Consider the following 13,353-nt stretch of genomic DNA (forward strand, 5'->3'; position numbering starts at 1 on the left):
ACGAATTATTTTCGAATATTCATTTTACTCGATAAAGTAGGAAAATTTTTCGAACTTACGATTCGTTCCTTTAGAAACCATGTTTCCCGTTGTCGATTTCACTAAAAACTATCACGCAAACACCGTTAAAAAAAAAACTATCCCATCGTTTAAATTTATTATTTTTACGGGAAAAACCGTGCGGATCTTTTCAAACTTGTTTGCGACGTCTACGTCGTCGTCGTAGTCCGCCGTATGTGTTATATGAGTCCGCCGATTCTTCGGTATAGGACGTACAGGACAAACTGAATCTTGATCGAGATTTAAATGCCGAAGATAGAAAATTGAAAGATGGAGCGCGCCGACGAAAACGGCAAGGGATGCTCCCGCACGTCTACGGAATGTCCGCTTCAAACTACCGTTTCGGATAGAAAAAAAAAAAAATGTTTTTATGGACACGACAATCTTTTTTCACGTAAATTTCGAAGTTTACGTCTAAACACTTAAGACACATAAGTCGTAGCACGTTTTATTACGCCTCCTCCCAATCAAATCGTTCAATAGTACCAGAAATTCTTAATAAAGGGCTCTGTCGTCGACGCGCCGCGTTCCTTACCATCGGTATATGGAAATTATAACTTTAAAAACGTCGATCTATGTACAGAATCATCACGTTTACGTAGAAGAAGAATTACACCTGCGTGATGCGTTCGTGCGAGCAGGTATTCACGCGGAAAATCTCGGAAAAGTCTTTTACAAATCACTTTATCTGGAAATGAAGATTTACGTAAACAAATGGATCCAATAATCGTCATTCTATCAGGATGACACTTTTTTTTGCCCCCAATTTCTCGATTATTACACCTACAGTTATCAAAACTTGCCGGGTGGTTCATAAATTATCCACCCCGTATATATTAAATGAACTGTATAAACGGTACACGTTATTTTCGAAACCGTTTTCCATACGCGCGTCTATTTATGCTTCGAAATATCGATTCTCGGAATAATCGCCGTTGATTTTTAAATGTAACTGTCAACGTCGACATAATTCTGGCACGAGAATTGATTTCGACCGAAAAACGCCTCACTTAACCTAATTAAATCGTGTCGCAGGTGGAAAATTTGTTAAAATTCTGCTCAATTTTCAAATTGTCACTTTTGAAATGAAGTTACGGCAACGACACCTACGTACGACACAAACGAATCGTTTTACAACTTCGATTACACGACTCAACCGATTCACGTCGCGCCGAAGCGCTCGTTAACGGCTAAGAAAGATTTTTAATGGAAGATAAAAAAATTGGATATTTCCGCTTGCGGTTACAAGATGGCGAAACTATATGCTCTAAAAAGACACGATTCTTCTTTCTGTGATAAATTGCGATCGCGGGTGTTACCGGTACGACCCGGGGGCCGGAAAAGTCCCTAGGGCCATCGATATTGCAAATTTGAGATACCTCGTATATAATATTATGTTTGGAATTGATTCAGTACGTATAGTTTCGTGGTTTTTTTGTATCTGACCAAATACCTTGCGGTCAACATTTAATTGTTGTATTGTTTTAAATTAATTTCGATTTTTATTGAGGTTATCGACCTGAATATTTTTTTTTTTTTCGACTAGTAATGATTTTGTTTCACCCTGTCGTTAAAATTACGCCAAGAAATGCGGTAGATGTTCCAGATGATGCGTTTCGCTAACAAGTTTGTCGTTTTATTACAAATTACGAATCCTTATACGTTGTAACGACATTTTTTATTAACTCGGAAGTGATTATGGACGTTGTGTCTTATCGATATGGAGTTCAACCAGTTTTCATGTCGATTGTTACACCGATTAAAGATTATCTACGTATCGGTATATATTTCAAATTTCCACTATCTTTTTATAACGTTTCCAAAGAGCAATCAAATATGAAATTTATTGGAAACTTACTGACAATTTTATTACTCGACGCAAAGACTTTGAATCGCTAAAAGATCGTTGCTTAATTTACGTAAATTCTACAAGGCGATTCGGTCCACGATTTATTAAATCTTCTTTCTGAAAACCAACAACGAATATTGATTTCACGAACACATTTCGAATGTCTGGTTGGGTGCTTGTGTGGTGGCGATACGTCCTAAATATGTCAATATGTCAACGTCATACGTCATTTACTTTGTTTATATTTCATTTAATTATACGTAAGTATAGAATAGCATCATCCTGTATTTCTTATCTAATAAAATTTAATGAGAAACATCTAGTTATTATTAAATTTTCTCTGATCTATTTTAAATAATGTATCCAGGTTAATTAGCGACGTTTGTTTGTTTTTAATGGATTCTTGATACGAGACCGTTTGCTTATTCATTTTATTCTTTTTGATTCGGCATAGTCGAATCTCTTTTTAATATTAACGATCATTTTATGCAAATATTTAACTTAAAAAGGAAGATATTGTAAATAAAACGGCGCTTTCCAAAGCGATAAAAATTCCGTTGAAAAAACATAAATTTATAACTTCGTTTTCGTACTTTGTCTTTTATCTCGTACAAATTCGATACTAGAAATCGTGGTTAATACAAATACCACTAATATCGATTATTAAAATCGTTTATCGCGATAAGAATAAAAAAATAGAAGAATTTGACAGGACTCTTATTAACATAATATTAAAGTAGCAACTCGATCTTGTTATATAAGTCGTATTGGTGTTAAAAAAGAAGTAGAATTTGACAGAACTATTATTATTATTAAAGTAGTAACTTAATCTGATTATATAAGTCGTATTGGAGTTAAAAAAGAAGTAGAATATGACATAACGGTATTAAATATCCAAGTTTATTTACAATATTTAAAAATATTCAATTATTTTGTTGACCATTTAAGTGATAATGGAAATAGACAGAACAATAAATACTATAAAACATAACAATTATTTATGGTGTGTATTCTATTAAAAGTGACTGACTGTTCGTGATGTTAAAACGCGAATTATGCCACGGGCACTAATTATATATACAAACTGTGAAATCTTCCATCTTTATATTTATCGGAAACGTTGAAATATACGAGGTGCGATCGAAATTTCTTCCAAAATATAGAATTACTAATATTAATTCTTATGAGAATTAAACTATTTTAAATTCGTTTTTTCTTATTCTTGCGATAAATTACGTGAACTATAAAATAGCTTGAGAATAATGGGGATTTTTTTGCTTTTGCCGCATTAATTCCCGTCGTATTCACCCCTTTGGCGGCGGTTAGTTTTTTTTTCCTTATAAATTTCGTTATTATTACAAAAATACGCCGGAATATTCGCCTTTAAATACAGGACGTCCGATAAATCCTATAATTTTATACAATATTCGATATAAAGAAAGATCGATGACCGACCGCCTTGTACGTCCGAAGTTAAATTTTTTTTTGTGTTTGTCTAATGAAAGTTGACGAATGTTTCCCGCGGTTACGAGACAGTAGCAATAAACGATATCTTATATATATACAGTGAACGTTAATCAGACACGAATTTATTAGATCGTTCGACGACGTTTTCCATTCAGAAAACAATCGTATAAATCTTTAAACGAACGGCCGTTCGTCGATTGTGTCACGATTGAAAATTCTCGTACTATTATTACAATTTTTTTTTTATAAAACGCGTGCTTAACGATCATATCAGATACGGACTACGACGTCGAATAATTTAAGCTCCGTTTCACTTCCCGATTAGAGTCGGTCAGTTGTACTACGTACTAATCCGGCCCTGATCGCAATTTTCTCGTTTATAATCCTACCGTGATTGATTGTACGATTATCGTTCGGTATTTTTGTTTTTACGCGGTTTCTACGTTTTGTATACCATCGATTTAAATTTAAATTCCTAAAGGGGCGATCACACTAGCCGGCGACGTACGTTTTAACACAGCGATAATCGTTTTATTACGATTAAACAAAAATTTTGACATCAATTATCGATTAGAGACGTAAATCGAATATAAATAAGTCATTTTTCAAAAAATATTCCGTATTTGGATATAAGGAAACGGTCCTAGAAGAGACGGCGGTAGTTGGTTTGAACGAAAAAAAAAAAATTGTTTACACGAAAGGCGTTAGTTCGACCAATATGAGACCGTTTCTTCTATATCGATTGTAAAATATCGGGTAGCAAAGTTTAGACGAGACCGTAGGAATATCAGCATCGCTTTGCTCGATTAAACAAAGTGATAATTTTAGAAATTTTGAAGAAAATCCACCGAATGATCGTCGAGGGGAAAGTACGTAAGCTAAAAAACATAATAGGCATTACGAAAAGTACGATACATCGTATATTTCGATCGAAAATATGAAAATTAGTAAGCTGAGTTCTATATGGAAAGAAACGTAAGAAAAACAGCGTCGTGAAGATGTTTTCCATCGAGTCGAATAATCGCGGATGAAAATTGAGTCCATCACTTCGCATTCGATAGACGAAAAAAGACAGGGGCGGCTCCAAAGAAAGCGAACACCGTTCCATCTACAATCGTCGGGGTTTTTTGGGCTTATTTCCATTTAATATCTCGAAAAAAAGAAAAAAATTATCAACTGCGAGTATTATGCGAACTAATCGCAACGAAATTAAGCAAAAACGACCGCAATTGGTTAAGAAGAAAGCGCGCAATGCACCAGGTCACAAATTCCTCATTACAATGACCAAAATTAACGAATTAAATATTAAATTGGACAGATTTAACCTCCCGGGATTATTTTTTGTTCACAGACTCGGTGGTCAAACAATAAAGTTGCGATGTCGGTGGTTAAAACGTCGACGATTCTTCGCGGGTACTTTTGGTACGATCCTCGTACATTTATCGGAGATTATAGCGATAATAAGTAACGTCGTAGTAGCGGATTTGATGTTAAATTTTAGGTTAGTTGTCACAATGATTTTTGAAAAATTTTTGAAACATGTCGAAAGAAAATAATCCTCCGAACGCGCAACCCCCCAAATCGTACCCGTATAGAAGATTAACGGAAGAAGCGGACGTTTTAGTACCACGACCGAGCATCATTTTACCCCAACTGCAAGAAACCGAAAAACGTTTTTTCGAATTAGTCGCTTCTGGTAAAATTCTTTACAACGAATTTTTTTTTTTTTTTTTTTTTTGTTATTATTATTACGTTTAAATGCGTTGTTTTCAGGTGACGTACTAGCCGTGAAAGATCATTTACAACAAAACCCCAACACGAATATAAATTGCACGAATTTCCAAGGAGTCAGCGCGCTTTTGATAGCCGTTCAAGCTCACTCCGACGCTATGGTCGAATTCCTATTGACCCGACCCGGTATAGATATCGGAGATTGCGCCCTACACGCCGTAAAAGACAATCAACCGCTAATATTAAAAATGCTCCTGGATAAAACCGGTGAAATATCACCGAGCTTAGAATACGTCGGAGTGACGCACAGTTCCGATTTCCCCGATTACGTAACCCCTTTGATATTGGCCGCCCAATGCGGTCATTACGAAATAATAAAATTGTTGATCGAACGCGGACACAGTATGAGTAAACCGCATCCGCCGTCTTGTCGTTGTTCGGAATGCAGATCGCGATTGGAACACGACGATCTTCTGCACGCCGAAAGTTTGAGACTAAATCTTTATAGGGCGGTAGCCAATCCGGCGTATATATGTTATTCGACGCACGATCCCATATTGGCCGCTTTCCAATTATCCAAAGAATTGAAGGAATCCTCGTTTTTGGTACCGGAATTTCGAGTCGCTTACACGGAATTATCCGAGGAGGTTAGTACGTTCGCGGTGGATTTAATAGCGTGCGTCCGTAGTACCAACGAAATGGAATTGATTTTAACCCAAAGCGCCGGTCTGCATTCGTCCAACGTATTCCAATTTCCTAGATTAACTTTAGCTTTGGATTACAAACAAAAAACTTTCGTAGCCCATCCGAATACTCAACAAATCGTCGAAGCGGCTTGGAACGGAGACTGGCACGAATATATAATCAAACCTCGTATAATAAAATTGTTGTATCCCATAGGAAGGGCTTTTATGTTACCTATAATAGCTCTGATGAGTTTGGTAATGCCCAATTCGGGTCTAATAACGTTTTGGAGTATACCTTTAAACAAAATGTTGAGTCACATATCTTCGTATCTGATATTTTTGATTATCATTTTTTTGGAATCGAATTTAGATAAGACGAAACAAAAAAGGAGACCGCCCGATTCGGGTTTGGAACCGATTATTGTAATTTTCGTCGCCGGTAACGTTTGGAGTTTAATAAGAATGTTTATACTATTAGGACCTTACAGATTTTTCAAAAGTCTTTGGAATTGGCACGGCATTATAAATAACGTTCTATTCTTGTTGACTTTTTTATTTTGGTTAGCTTCGTATATCGACGTCCGAAATAACGATCAACAGGATTTAGAAAGGAAATATTGGCATCATTTAGATCCTTTATTAATCGCCGAAGGTTGTTTTTCGATAGCCACCATCATGGCTTATTTCAAACTGATGTTTTATTGTCGATTGAATTATTACATGGGACCATTACAAATATCTTTGGGAAAAATGTGCGCCGATCTGGCCAAATATATAATTATATTCGTTATAGTTATAATTTCGTTTTCGGCCGGTATGTGTAGATTTTATCAGTACTACGACGGTATGGTTCAAATCGACGAAAACCAAATCAAAACCCAACAAGTTTCGTCGTTCGTCGATTTCGCTTCGACTTTAAAAACGTTCTTTTGGGCTATACTTTGTATGTCTCCTTTAGAATCGGCCGACGTTGTTATAGAAAATCTTCCGGGCGAAACACCGGATACGACGATCATAAACACGCACGAATTCACCGAAGCCGTTGGGTATATAGTTTTCGCTCTATTCGAAGTACTTATCGTCGTAATGATACTAAATATGCTTATAGCTACGATGTCGGCGACGTTTCAAAGGGTTATAGATAATTTAGACGTCGAATGGACCTTCGGAAAAACCGATTTTTATATGGAATTTATGTTGCAATCGACTACCCCTTCGCCGTTCAATCTCGTACCGACTCCGAGCGGAATAAACAATTTCGTGAATTTGATTAACGGTAACGCGGATACGCCCGGTTGTTGTAAAACTAATAAAACGCCTTTCGAAACGCCAACGAAAAAAATGAACGATGTCGAATACGCGGCTCTTATGACGTTGTTAGTCCAAAGGTATTTTAGAGAAAAAGATATGGCCGAAGCCGCTTCCAGCGATTTCGATTTGCTCAGACAAGAAATACACGAATTGAAGAATCTTTTATCGCAAATCGTCGAAGAAAAATAGATTCGATCGTAATTAAGTTTTATATATTGTAATTTTTTTATACTAAATATATTTATTTGTTAATGATCTTGTGGGGAAAAGCCGGATCTGTCCTTTTCTATTGTATACCACTACGACAAAAGATGGCGTTAGCGTGTAACTAACTTATTTCGAAATATTACTTTTTGATTCCATAAAAGTATTAATTTATAAAAGAAACAACGTTTATATGAAAAAAATTTGATATTCCATTATAATTTAGTACTTTTGTCATTATAATTATATACGTTACCGCCAAAAAGAAATTATTCTGTCAAATGTCAATTGATAGAATCATATGTTAACGCAGTTTCTAAATAATATACCATAACCTAAATTATTAAAAATTATACAATGTTATGAAATATTTGCTGTGGATTTAGAGGATATTTTAATCTCTTATTAATAACCAAAAATGTTTTCGTGATTGTAATACTAATAACAGTAATATTTATATAATTACATAGTTTCGCGCCAAATACGAGGATATATATAAAGTGATTTCCCGGGTTCCCGCGCTGTTTGTTATTGTAGTGACACGAATTAACTTTGCTTTGGTAAGTCCTTTTAAATTTTAAAGCATTTATTTTTTTAATTATAAGTACCTTTTTTATATAATATAGAAGTAAGAATGCCTGCGTACGATAAAGAAAATTTGGTTATAAAAACGGAAAAAATGGTTTTATCCGAAAACAATGGTAACGTTATACTCGACACGCCTTTGGTGAAATCTCCTGTAAAAACTAAAAAATCTATACAAGATGGAGACGATAATACGAATTTCGATCCCGAATTGGAACCTTTGTTACGCGAAAACCCCAGACGTTTTGTGATTTTTCCAATAGAATATCCCGATATATGGGCAAAATATAAAGAAGCCGAAGCCTCGTTTTGGACCACAGAAGAAGTCGATCTTTCTAGAGATTTGGAACAATGGAATTTGCTAACAAACGACGAAAGGCATTTCATATCGCACGTTTTAGCTTTTTTCGCAGCTTCTGACGGAATCGTTAATGAAAATTTAGTTGAAAGATTCAGTCAAGAAGTTCAAGTAACCGAAGCGAGGTGTTTCTACGGATTTCAAATCGCCATGGAAAATATCCATTCTGAAATGTATAGTATGTTAATAGAAACGCTTATTAGTGATCCCGATGAGAAGAAATTCTTGTTTAATGCCATCGAAACACTTCCTTGCGTTAAAAAAAAGGCCGATTGGGCTTTGAAATGGATCAGTTCGAAAAACTCGACATTTGGTGAACGAATCGTAGCTTTCGCCGCGGTCGAAGGTATATTTTTCTCTGGTAGTTTCGCGTCTATATTTTGGTTGAAAAAGAGAGGTATTATGCCTGGTTTAACTTTCTCCAACGAATTAATATCGAGAGACGAAGGCTTACATTGCGATTTTGCATGTTTATTATTCACTCATCTAGTTCAAAAACCTTCGGTGGAACGTGTAACCGATATAATACGGGACGCGGTTAATATTGAACAAGAATTTCTATCTCAAGCTCTTCCGGTCAGTTTAATCGGAATGAATTCCGATTTAATGTGTCAATATATCGAATTTGTAGCAGACAGATTATTGCTCGAATTAGGCTGTAACAAAATTTACAATTCAAAAAATCCTTTTGATTTCATGAACATCATTTCCACTGACGGTAAAACTAATTTCTTTGAAAAGAAAGTCGGGGAATATCAAAAAGAGGGTGTTATCGATTCTGGAGATACAGATTTTAAAGTCGACGCAGATTTTTGAAAACTTCTTTATACTGACTACTTTCTAAATGTGATAGAAGCTAGATTTTCATTATATACTGTATAGATTATCAATTTTATATATTATATATAATTTTATTTTTTGTGTGAAACTAACTTTAAACATAATCGATTGAAATATCAATTTTAGTTTAAATTTTATTAAATCAAATAGAACTGAATATATTTATTTCGAATAGTATTGGCCTCGGGTTTAAAACGATATATGAAAACTTTCAATTTTTGATGAAATTTTTCCGAACGGGTATTTTATTTATACTAAAAAAATTGTAAATGCCACCAGAATCACATATATTTCCTGTAATTTAAAAATAAATAAATATGTGAAACATATATAGTTTTAATTTCAACCACCTTTTTATTACTACAAATTTAACAAGTTTCTAAACGACTAGGTAAGTTTTTAACATAATTTTTATGGTATAAATATTTCACTAATTGTGTTTATATTAGACAATATTAGCTTAATAATGATTCCTTATACAGTTCAATAGGATTTCTTTAATTCTTATTCAAAAATAAAATAATCGTATTATGATAAATTCAGAATAGTCTAGTCCGATCCTGCTGTTTGTTTACATTACCGATCAGTTCTGTTAAATCGACTACGTTGACGTCACACACAGCCATAGTTAACACAGGTCAGGGATCACTTTCCAAACTGCAATTGACGATCGTATATATTTGGTGATTTTTTCTTTGCTAAATTTTCCAAAAAAAAAATACCTTTTACGTAACAATAAACTAAATAGAAACTTTTTCAAGAGCACACATTACTTAACAAACTTTGGAAAGTGAACTATAACAATATGGCGGCTGTGACGTCACACCCCGGTTGTCTATTGAAACTTCAAAACGTCATTGCTTAAAATATTACAAAATGAATAGAATTTTTATATAAAGAGTATTGTTTTATTGAATGTATTTGAAAATAAACTCGAAATTGAGCTAAGGCACAAGCGCTTTAATGTTCCATTTTGAAATTTGGCAGGTTCCTTTATCAATGTAAACAAACTGCAGTACTGGACTGGCTCACATGCTTGTTACAATAGGTATTTAATTGTGGTTTATTTAAAGAAAATAATACAGTGAAAAGTTGATTATGAATTATTTTATTATTAAAAAAACTACAAACTAGAATTGCACGAAAGTAATTAGAATCCAGCTTGTTCCAGTCTATCTAATTGCTGACCTAATTTTTCTTCCTTAGTTTTTCTACTTTGTGACAAAGTTTTAATTTTAATAAAATCACTAACGAATTTATCGACGTCTATATCTCCGTTTAAAAACGATTCGGCTACTCTCTCACTCTCTATGTCGGCCTTTTCTGCTTCTAACTTAAGTTGTTCCTAAAAAAAACTTTATACTAAAACCAATTATTTAATCGTAATTTTACCTGTATATTTCTCGGAGCGTATTTGTCATATAATTGTTGATACACAGAATGTAATCTTTCATTTTCAAACGCCAATTTTGTTATTTCTTCTAATCTATTTTCTACGCTTTTTTTCAGTTCTTTTAATTTATCTTCTTTACTAAAGTTACTTTCTGCTAGTTCTTCTACGTTTTGAATTAAACTGTCTAAAGCTTTGTTTTGTTCTTTAATAGGGGCAAGTTGTTCAATAAATTCGTCCTGTTTGTCTGTATTTTCATTCAAAAATTGTAATTCGTCTAAAGTTAACGTCGATAATTCTGGAATAGACAGAATTTGTTGTGGGTGAGGTGGAGGTGAAAAACTCTTCATATTTGAGAACGTGGAGAAATTTATTGGACTCGCCCGAATTTCGCCATCTGAAATTTCAATAATAAAAACTAGTTTTTGACAAATAAAAAATATTTTTTTACTTATTGGAATCGTAGGTGACATACTCGCTGATTGATTAACAGCTAAAGGTGGTGGAGTTCTTTGATACTCTCTAATAATTGCTTGTACTACTCTACCTAAATCCGAATGTACAGTCCACTAAAATCATTTATAAATTCAATCCGAATAAGCGAAATCAATTTTATACTAACATTAAGCAAACCAGGGGCTGAAGTAATATCACCGTCACTAGTTATCCAAGTATGTACTATTGTGGGTATTATTTTTAACGAAGGTTTTTCATTGGGAAAATCTTTAGGTAAAGATACTTTTAAACATAAATTGTTACCTCCAGAATTAAAATATAAATCATATTCTTCTCCTTCGATAATTTCAGCAACGCTAAAAATTATACTGAAATATAGATTTGGAACCTGACAATTCATAATATTTACTTTTCATTAAATATCTTTAAAGTATTTATTTGATGTTTGCGGATATCATTTGCTTTTAATAATCTTGGTAACATTTCATTAAAAAAAAATGTTTTCAAGAAGATAGAAATAAATCAACAAAAATATGACGTGTGACTGATGTTTTTTTATATAAAGCTAGTTGGTTTATTGGAACTATTGAATACATTGAATCTACCGTATGATACATCGGATCTACTTATGTCAAAATTTTTGACATTTGACAAACACGATGAAAAAGAAGAAGAGTCATTTCATTTGCAATTTTGTTGTGTCATTTTGGTTTAGTGTGAAAGCAAATAGTCATCGATAATGCCCGTTGAAAATTTGGAAGACCAGGGTCTTGAAAAAAATCCTGATTTAGAATTGGCGCATTGCAAATTTCTATTAAGTTTAGTTGAATATCGTAACGACAAAAATATTCACGCTAAAATCACAGAAGCGATCAAGAAGGATGACATGGCTCCTTGGTATGAAGCGCTATGTAAAGAAACCGGCTGGAAATTAGACGTTAATTTACTGAAAACTTTAAAGTCGAAAAATGACGAACAAATTAAATTACTAGATGAAGCGATAGAAGACGCAGAGAAGAATTTGGGAGAAATGGAAGTAAGAGAAGCTTATTTGAGAAAAGCGGAATACTACAGCCGTATTGGTGATAAAGACAACGCAATAAGTACGTTTAGACAAACTTATGATAAGACTGTCTCACTTGGTCACAGGTTAGATATAATATTCCATTTAATAAGAATCGGTCTTTTCTTTATGGATCACGATCTCATTACTCGAAATATCGATAAAGCTAAAAGCTTAATAGAAGAAGGAGGAGATTGGGATAGAAGAAATCGTTTAAAAGTATACCAAGGTGCATATTGTATGTCAGTAAGAGATTTTAAAACTGCCGCTAATTTATTTTTGGATACAGTCAGTACCTTTACTTCCTACGAATTGATGGATTACAAAGCTTTCGTCAGATACACTGTATACACATCTATTATAAGCTTACCGCGAAATCAACTCAGAGATAAAGTTGTAAAAGGTTCCGAAATACTAGAAGTTCTACATTCAGAACCTTTTGTAAAAGACTATTTATTTTCTTTGTATAACTGTCAATATGCAGAATTTTTCACAAACTTAGCAGAAGTTGAGACAGTTTTAAGAAAAGATTACTTTTTAAACCCTCATTACCGTTACTACGTAAGGGAGATGAAGATTTTAGCTTATACACAACTTTTGGAATCCTACCGTTCTCTTACATTACAATATATGGCTGAAGCTTTCGGTGTTACAGTCGAATACATCGATGAAGAATTATCGACTTTTATAGCAGCCGGAAGATTACATTGTAAAATTGATAGAGTCGGTGGAATTGTTGAAACCAACAGACCTGATTTGAAGAACGCCCAGTTCAACTCTGTCGTTAAACAAGGAGATTTACTACTGAACAGAGTCCAGAAGTTGTCCAGAGTTATTAATATTTAAATGAAAACTTGTTTTTTTTTTTATAAATATATCTGTAATTAAGGAAATAAATGCTTTTCTCTCAATTGAAATCTACTACACATTTGCACTACCCCAGTCCTGTTTGTGAGAACGTTGCATGGAGGATCCGGAGGAATGCTGAACTGAGACAGATCTAGGGGGAGCCAGATATGGTGGTATTCATCCGGGGGGGGGGGGGGGCACGTCTGAGGTACCTGGAACACGTGGGAAGGATGCCTTCTGTTTTTTACTCACATAGAGCCATGTATGGAGTTCCTAGAAGGCCTCGCCTTCGCTGGTTGGAGGCGGACCTGATCCAACTAGGGTTTCGACGTTGGAGGCACCATCCTCGGGGACAGTCGATTGTTAAAAAGGACCGTAGCGCCGGTTAAAGAAAATTTGCACTACCGTTAATTGAGATCTTGTAAGTTCAACATCAAAATTAGTTTTTTAAGGATAAAATTGTCTTAAGCAACATTTGATTTTTGGGATAAAATGAAAGGTATT

General features: G+C 34.2%; 5 protein-coding genes across 8 annotated transcripts in view; 3 read left to right on the forward strand and 2 right to left on the reverse strand.

The window, feature by feature from the left end:
• Window positions 1–236, reverse strand: part of LOC130902617 (cardioacceleratory peptide receptor-like) — a 48,198-nt gene extending 47,962 nt beyond the window's left edge. The window contains exon 1 of one of the 3 annotated variants that reach the window (XM_057814856.1): window positions 60–236. The gene's annotated coding sequence lies outside the window, so the exon portion shown is untranslated. The remainder of the gene's footprint in view (window positions 1–59) is intronic. The other 2 variants (XM_057814854.1, XM_057814855.1) reach the window with 2 other exon arrangements.
• Window positions 237–4,865: 4,629 nt separating this feature from the next.
• Window positions 4,866–7,359, forward strand: LOC130902600 (short transient receptor potential channel 5-like). Its single transcript, XM_057814834.1, has 2 exons — window positions 4,866–5,072; window positions 5,150–7,359. The coding sequence occupies exons 1-2, from the start codon at window positions 4,916–4,918 to the stop codon at window positions 7,291–7,293; spliced, it is 2,301 nt and encodes a 766-aa protein (XP_057670817.1). The 5' UTR covers window positions 4,866–4,915; the 3' UTR covers window positions 7,294–7,359.
• A 228-nt stretch (window positions 7,360–7,587) lies between these two features.
• On the forward strand, window positions 7,588–9,418 carry LOC130902625 (ribonucleoside-diphosphate reductase subunit M2). The gene is made up of 2 exons (XM_057814866.1): window positions 7,588–7,868; window positions 7,935–9,418. Exon 2 carries the CDS (start codon window positions 7,943–7,945, stop codon window positions 9,065–9,067), a length of 1,125 nt encoding a protein of 374 aa, XP_057670849.1. The 5' UTR covers window positions 7,588–7,868; window positions 7,935–7,942; the 3' UTR covers window positions 9,068–9,418.
• A 765-nt stretch (window positions 9,419–10,183) lies between these two features.
• On the reverse strand, window positions 10,184–11,504 carry LOC130902626 (vacuolar protein sorting-associated protein 37A). Of its 2 annotated transcripts, XM_057814868.1 has the most exons (5): window positions 11,347–11,504; window positions 11,104–11,293; window positions 10,933–11,050; window positions 10,484–10,878; window positions 10,184–10,436 (listed from the first exon to the last, which is right to left on the reverse strand). In XM_057814868.1, exons 1-5 carry the CDS (start codon window positions 11,418–11,420, stop codon window positions 10,242–10,244), a joined length of 972 nt encoding a protein of 323 aa, XP_057670851.1. In that variant the 5' UTR covers window positions 11,421–11,504; the 3' UTR covers window positions 10,184–10,241. The 2 variants fall into 2 exon arrangements, with proteins under 2 accessions (XP_057670851.1, XP_057670850.1); XM_057814867.1 differs by having other exon boundaries at window positions 10,484–11,050; window positions 11,347–11,493.
• Window positions 11,505–11,613: 109 nt separating this feature from the next.
• On the forward strand, window positions 11,614–12,911 carry LOC130902624 (26S proteasome non-ATPase regulatory subunit 6). Its single transcript, XM_057814865.1, has one exon. It carries the CDS (start codon window positions 11,677–11,679, stop codon window positions 12,844–12,846), a length of 1,170 nt encoding a protein of 389 aa, XP_057670848.1. The 5' UTR covers window positions 11,614–11,676; the 3' UTR covers window positions 12,847–12,911.
• Window positions 12,912–13,353: the final 442 nt, after the last annotated feature.

Source organism: Diorhabda carinulata, chromosome X (genome assembly GCF_026250575.1).
Source record: "Diorhabda carinulata isolate Delta chromosome X, icDioCari1.1, whole genome shotgun sequence".
Taxonomy (NCBI): domain Eukaryota; kingdom Metazoa; phylum Arthropoda; class Insecta; order Coleoptera; family Chrysomelidae; genus Diorhabda; species Diorhabda carinulata.

Excerpts from the sequence above, each read along its gene's own strand:
- LOC130902600 (XM_057814834.1), top strand. The coding sequence starts at position 4,916 with ATGTCGAAAGAAAATAATCCTCCGAACGCGCAACCCCCCAAATCGTAC. Across the intron at positions 5,073-5,149 it reads TTTCGAATTAGTCGCTTCTG|GTGACGTACTAGCCGTGAAA; the intron begins GTAAAATTCTTT and ends CGTTGTTTTCAG.
- LOC130902625 (XM_057814866.1), top strand. The coding sequence starts at position 7,943 with ATGCCTGCGTACGATAAAGAAAATTTGGTTATAAAAACGGAAAAAATG.
- LOC130902626 (XM_057814867.1), bottom strand. The coding sequence starts at position 11,420 with ATGTTACCAAGATTATTAAAAGCAAATGATATCCGCAAACATCAAATA. Across the intron at positions 11,294-11,346 it reads TTAAAGATATTTAATGAAAA|CGTTGCTGAAATTATCGAAG; the intron begins GTAAATATTATG and ends TATAATTTTTAG. Across the intron at positions 10,437-10,483 it reads ACGCTCCGAGAAATATACAG|GAACAACTTAAGTTAGAAGC; the intron begins GTAAAATTACGA and ends AGTTTTTTTTAG.
- LOC130902624 (XM_057814865.1), top strand. The coding sequence starts at position 11,677 with ATGCCCGTTGAAAATTTGGAAGACCAGGGTCTTGAAAAAAATCCTGAT.